Source organism: Daucus carota, chromosome 9, assembly GCF_001625215.2.
Source record: "Daucus carota subsp. sativus chromosome 9, DH1 v3.0, whole genome shotgun sequence".
NCBI lineage: Eukaryota > Viridiplantae > Streptophyta > Magnoliopsida > Apiales > Apiaceae > Daucus > Daucus carota.
In genome coordinates this window covers 21,001,679-21,007,881 of record NC_030389.2, presented here as the reverse complement: position 1 = coordinate 21,007,881, position 6,203 = coordinate 21,001,679, and the positions used below count along the sequence as shown (strand labels likewise).

Below are 6,203 nucleotides of genomic sequence, written 5' to 3'. Positions count from 1 at the left end.
GTGCGGGGACACTCGTAAAATTTATTACTTTTATTAACTTCGTTAAATTCAAAAAATGGTAGAGAATTATACATGTGTATATATTGCAACGATAAAACAAAGTTAAGCCCTAAGAAATTTTGGGTGCGCTACGCGTGCTTAGACCCTCGTAAAAAATTTCTTAATTTTATTAACTTCGTTAAATTCAAAAAATGGTATATATTAAGACATGTGTGTCGTGTGCTATGGCCATGTATATTATCGATAAATAAGATTATCTTTTGAAAATTTGATATTAAATATTGAAAAATGAAAAAGTGGAATTTAATAAAATATAGCCAAATAATTGTTTTGGTATCATGATTTCATATGTGAGTATAATTTCGAAAAATATTCGTTATATAACGAAAATTATACCAATTTTGTAGCCGTTCCAGTTAAATATACAACATTCGGAAAAGATAACTGACCGGTGCCTGGAATAATTATTTGCAAGTGCTAATCTGTAAAAATATTATTAATTCCTTGGAAGAAACTTGGGGTTTAGAGGAACCATTCTTCATTTATTATACGGAAAAAGTCTCAAGAATTGCACTACAGAAATGAAGGTTTATTCACATTAAGTTAATGACTCTAGCTTCTCTTGTGTCAATGTGGCAATATATGATGATAAAATTTACTCTTAATGACTTGATTGTTCTCAGTGTTCTAGCCATATTTCCTCATCAAATTTACCGTTAAGAATTGCACTACATTGTTTTTACGATAAACTGCATCTGAGGCATACCGCATATTTACATTTAACGAAGAAGAGAAGCCCAGCTAAAAAGGAACAACAAATAAAAACAGAGATAATTTTCGGGAAATTAATTAACTCTATTGTGGTAGTGATAGATTAACTATATAGTGCATAGCTTTTGTCAATTCCAATACAGCCTTAAAAATATAATGTGCAAAAATTGAACTGGAAAGCAGATGGAAATCAAAGATTTAATACAGATAAACAGAAAACATATATTTGTACCATGCCAAAGGAAAAGGGCTGGATTTAAAGGTTATTTTTGCTTGCAGTTTTGCCAGGTTTAACTTCCAGAATCATTTGAAAAAAATTCTTTGGAGCATTGGGGACCAAAACACCAAAAAAAAAATGTGTCAAAGGGTCGGCTCAACAATTGCTTAACATCATTCTTCTAATTAACTCGTTGCTCATGGCCACCTTCACTTGCATCTTATTTACATAAGTGGTGTCATCGACTCACCGTATAACTGAGATCTCAATAAACTGCAATAATAAAATTGTTTGTTAGTCATATACCAGTTATGCATTGCCTAATAATTTAAAGAAATGCACAAAGTGTAGATGTATTGCATTTGTCATTATCAAAATAAGCAGCTAAATATACCAAAAGAATCGGCAAAAGGTGATAACATACCAATCTTTATCTCTTTTCAGTGTCATAAGCTTTCGTTGTTCTGTCGGATCTGGTAGTTCATTGCGAAATCTTCATATATATGTTTGCTGATTGGTCCACTGGGTGTAAACATGGAGTAGAAAATATGCAAACAAATAAATTGATTATTATTGTATTTAACTATTTTTTAAAACATTAAAATATACAATCAAGATTATTATTTGCAGTGAGTGGTGTATAAATTTTGTAGCAATCACACTTTTCAGATTTCCAGTAGAATGTCTATCTTTAAATTCCGAATTTCTAGTGAACCTAAAAATTATACACCAGAACATCCCCTCTGAATTGTAATAATTCTAGAAGCTGGCACAATAAGCTGCAGTTTCTAGGATCTTATTAGTATGCACTACAACAAAACTGGAATCAGACAACACTAATCAGACAACGGACGCTGAAAAAAGCGTTGGCCAAAACAAAGACACAACACTTTTTTTTCGTCCTGGAAAAACTATTGTCTAACACCACGACCTACAATGGTTAAAAAAATGTTGTCTAGTAAATTCAATCAGACAACACTTTGTTAACTGTGGTATTGTGTAATTATGCATGTTAGACAACTGTTTTTAGAGCCGATGTGTGAATAAACTTCAGACAATAGTTCAGGAAACCGTTGTTGTAAATAGACAAGTGTTTTATTTGTTGTGTTGTTTACGAGCAGTTCAAACAAGGGTTCTATATAGTGTTGTGTGACTGGAAAGCTAACATACAAGTGTTTTTGCAACCATTGTAACATGGCCTTATAGACAAGCCTTTAATAAATAAATATTGTCTGACTCAATGACTTTTAAGCAACATACAACAGTTTGTATTGTAAAAGTGTTGTTAATAGACTATAAAGACAAGACTTGTTTTATTTAGCGTTATGTAAATGTTTTTCAGACAAGCCTTTTTCTACAAAAACGCTTGTCTGATTGGCCATCATGGAAAAAAAAATAGCAGAAAAACAGAGCAAACCAGCCTGAAAACAGAGGCACACCAACAAATCCAATAGATCTGACTCAAAACAGAGCCAACCACAGAGATAAAAACAAAGAAACTAACTTACATCATGAAAGTTAGTTTAGTTCATCACCAAACTAAGAATCAAATAAAATTACATCATAAAAGTTGAATTAGTTCATCTACGTCTCGCATATAACTAGTTGTTGCCTCGTCTAAATCAACATCCGGCAAATTTGGTATAAAGAACTCATTCTCAAGTTCTACTTCCACGGATCCCTCATTTTCTTCATCATTGTCCTCATGATGGTTTTTCTCGGGTAATTTCAACACCACGGATCATAATTTATCAAGAGGATCATCTATGTAACATACTTGTTTAACGTGTTTTGCTAACACAAATGGATCATTGAAAAACCCCAACCTATTCAAATTAACCAAAGTATAACCCAAGTCATCTACCTTAGTCCCTCTATTCATATCAATCCAATTACAACGAAAAATAGGGATCCTAAAGTTGTTATAGTCTAACTCCCATATACCTATTATCACTCCATAAAATGTAGGCGAGGCATGCTCAACAATTTGATCCTTACCCTGCACAACCATGGTGTCGGCTTGAACACACACGCCACTGCCCTGAACATTACGTGTATCATCATGATCTTTGGTGCTAAAGGTAATCCCATCCATTTTGTAACCATTGAATGTAGGGACATCCTTATTGGGCCCATCTGAGATCCATCTGATTTCTTGTGATATCTCCATTTCGTCGAGCAAATTTGAAGCAATCTGCCCAGGACATCATAAAAGTTATAAATGACTTATGTGACAGTTTTAAAAATGCACAGAAATGCTATAAATAAAGTGCACATAATACCTTTTCTTTGAACCATTCTGGGAATGTCTCATTTTGCTTTCTTTAGCCACATTTCATTATTTTCATTTGCTGGATATTTGGTCATCAAAAAACACATGTGTTCACTGCATACAATTAGAAAAGACTATGTAAATAATAGAATAATGATATATAATATGACAATTAAGCAGAAAATTAAGAAATGGCTTACTTAAAATATGGCTTAACTGCAGCCGTATTTTGTAAAACACATAAATGAGCTAAATGCAAATCATTGTCGCTCGGAGTTTTAACTGATGCACCAGATAATGGCCTACAAACGGCATCATTCCTATGCCTACCCTTTTTTGGTAACCCAACAGTAGCCTCCTCATGGTTCACCAAACACTCAACGGCTTCTTCTACAATATAGGCCTCAGCTTTGCAACCTTCTGCACGAGCCTGATTTCTTATATACCCTTTAAATGTCTTCATATATCTCTCAAATGGATACATCCACCTAAGAAAAATTGGCCCACAAAGCTCTACTTCTCGTACAAGATGGACCGAGAGATGAAACATCACATCAAACAAGGAGGGGGGGAAGTACTTTTCAAGGTGGCACAAAGTTTCCACCAGCTGGGATTGCATTTTCTCCAACTTATCAACCTCAATAACTTCACTGCAAATTGCCTTAAAAAAGAGACAAAATCTGATGACAGTGTTTCTGACCTGTTTTTGCAGTGACGAACGTATCGCAATTGGGAGCAAGTGATGCAAGATCATATGGCAGTCGTGAGATTTCATTCCAGTAAGTCGAAGAGTTTCCATTGAAACTAAACTTCTAATATTTCAACAGAAGCCATCAGGCAACTTCATGCCAAGAAATGACGAGCAAACTACTTTTTTTTCTGAATGAGTTAAATTCCAAGATGCCAAAGGTAACTTCTCCTTTCTCCCAGGATTTTTTGGCCTTAGCTCCGTTCTTATTCCCATTTCAGCCATGTCTAGCCGGACAGATTCCTTGTCTTTTGTCTTCTTGGGTATATTAAGCATAGTCCCAAGTAATGCTTCGCAAATGTTTTTCTCGATGTGCATCACATCGAGAACATGTCTAACCGGCAAATACTTCCAATACTCAAGTTCAAAAAATATAGAAACCTTCTTAAAAATAGGTCGAACATCACCTTTTTTGAATCGAGGCTGGCGTTGTGTTTTACCAAAGACATGACTCCTTAAATGTTTTGTTCTCTCAAGCACCTCCTCCCCGGTTAATGGAATTGGGGCAGTTTCCTTTTCCACTGTGTTATCAAAATCTTCTTTCTTCCTTCGATATGGATGTGCACGGGGGAACCACCTCCGATGCCTCATGACCACGCACTTACGGTAATTAGACAGCCTCGTTGCTTTTGTTCCATCAACACAAACAGGACATGCATTATACCCTTTTACAATGTTCCCCGACAAGTTACCATAGGCTGGATTGTCACTAATTGTCCATAATAAGATGCCTCGCAGCAAAAAATACTCCCTCTTGTATGCGTCATAAACTTGTTTTCCGGTCCATAACTTTTGTAAATCTTCAATAAGCGGTTGAAGGAACACATCGATATCATTGCCGGGTTCCTTTGGTCCGGATATCAATAAACATAGCATGATGTACTTCCTTTTTCATACAAAGCCATGGTGGGAGACTATAGATTGACATCAATACTGGCCAACAAGAGTAATCAACATTTGTGCTATAAAAAGGATTGAATCCATCCGAGGATAAAGCTAACCGGACATTTCTAGAATCTGAAGAAAACTCGGGCCACTTCACATCGACATCCTTCCATGTTTTTGAATCTTCCAGATGTCTTAATTTACCATCTTTTATTCTCTCTTTGTCATGCCAAGTCATATTTTTAGCTATTTGAGGAGAATTGAATAAAGTCCTCAACGTGGTATTAACGAAAAATACCATAGAACCTTTGCCGGAACCCCTTCCAATTCTTCTCCTTTTTTGTTCAACTTCCATCTAGATGCTTGACATATACGACAACTTGCCTCATCTTCATCTCTTTCCCCTCGGTATAATAAACAATCATTCGGACACACATGAATTTTTTCATACTCCATTCCAAGAGCACACAAGCTTTTCTTAGCCTCGCTGAATGAAGAAGGAAAATTGTTGCCTTCCGGAAGCATAGACCCAACCAGTAGTAGAAGTTCAGAGAAGCAAGCATCCGATACTTGGTATTTTGCTTTCAAATTATACAACTTCACTAGAGCCTTCATCTTTGTAAATCCTTTACATCCCGGATAAAGTGGTTCATGTTCAGATTTAACATGGTTAAAGAAATCTGATGAATCGAGGGAAACATCATCATCACTATCATTATTCTCTGCATTGATAGGGATTTGGTCCACAGATTCTGAACTGGCTGTCCCTTCAGCGGGAGATAGACTTTCTGTAATCAATTCTCCATGCCAAATCCAACGAGTGTAGGTCTGATCTATTCCATTTTGAAAAAGATGGCACCTCACTGTTGGAGCTTTCCACGATTTACTATGTGCGCAGTTTAAACATGGACAACTTATTTTGTTTTCATCATATCCGTTCTCAAATGCAAACAACAATAGTTCTTCTACTCCTCTTTGAAATTCCCTTTCTTCTATCAGCCCTCAACCAAGACCTGTCCATCTATATTGAACAATAAAAATATAATCAGTTTACTACAACTATATATATATTATGAACATATAAACCTGGAGAAATTTAGTACAAGATACCTTAATAACACAAATATGAATCCAGAGGGAGAGAGAACAGAGCTACTGTGGTTAACTAACTTGCAGCATTATTTATGTTAGACAACGACACCTTTGATATGTGCAAAAACTAAACTAGAAACTGAACTAGAAACTCTTACTAGCATCCTTAACATAGCTTTAAAATGAAATTAAATAACATCCTCTCTGATAGTAAGTTG

The 6,203-nt window shown here is 35.5% G+C and overlaps 1 protein-coding gene across 1 annotated transcript; it reads right to left on the bottom strand.

Moving 5' to 3' along the window:
* Positions 1-4,080: 4,080 nt before the first annotated feature.
* LOC135149475 (uncharacterized) lies at positions 4,081-5,508 on the bottom strand. Its single transcript, XM_064085201.1, has 2 exons — positions 5,192-5,508; positions 4,081-4,894 (listed from the first exon to the last, which is right to left on the bottom strand). The coding sequence occupies exons 1-2, from the start codon at positions 5,506-5,508 to the stop codon at positions 4,081-4,083; spliced, it is 1,131 nt and encodes a 376-aa protein (XP_063941271.1).
* Positions 5,509-6,203: the final 695 nt, after the last annotated feature.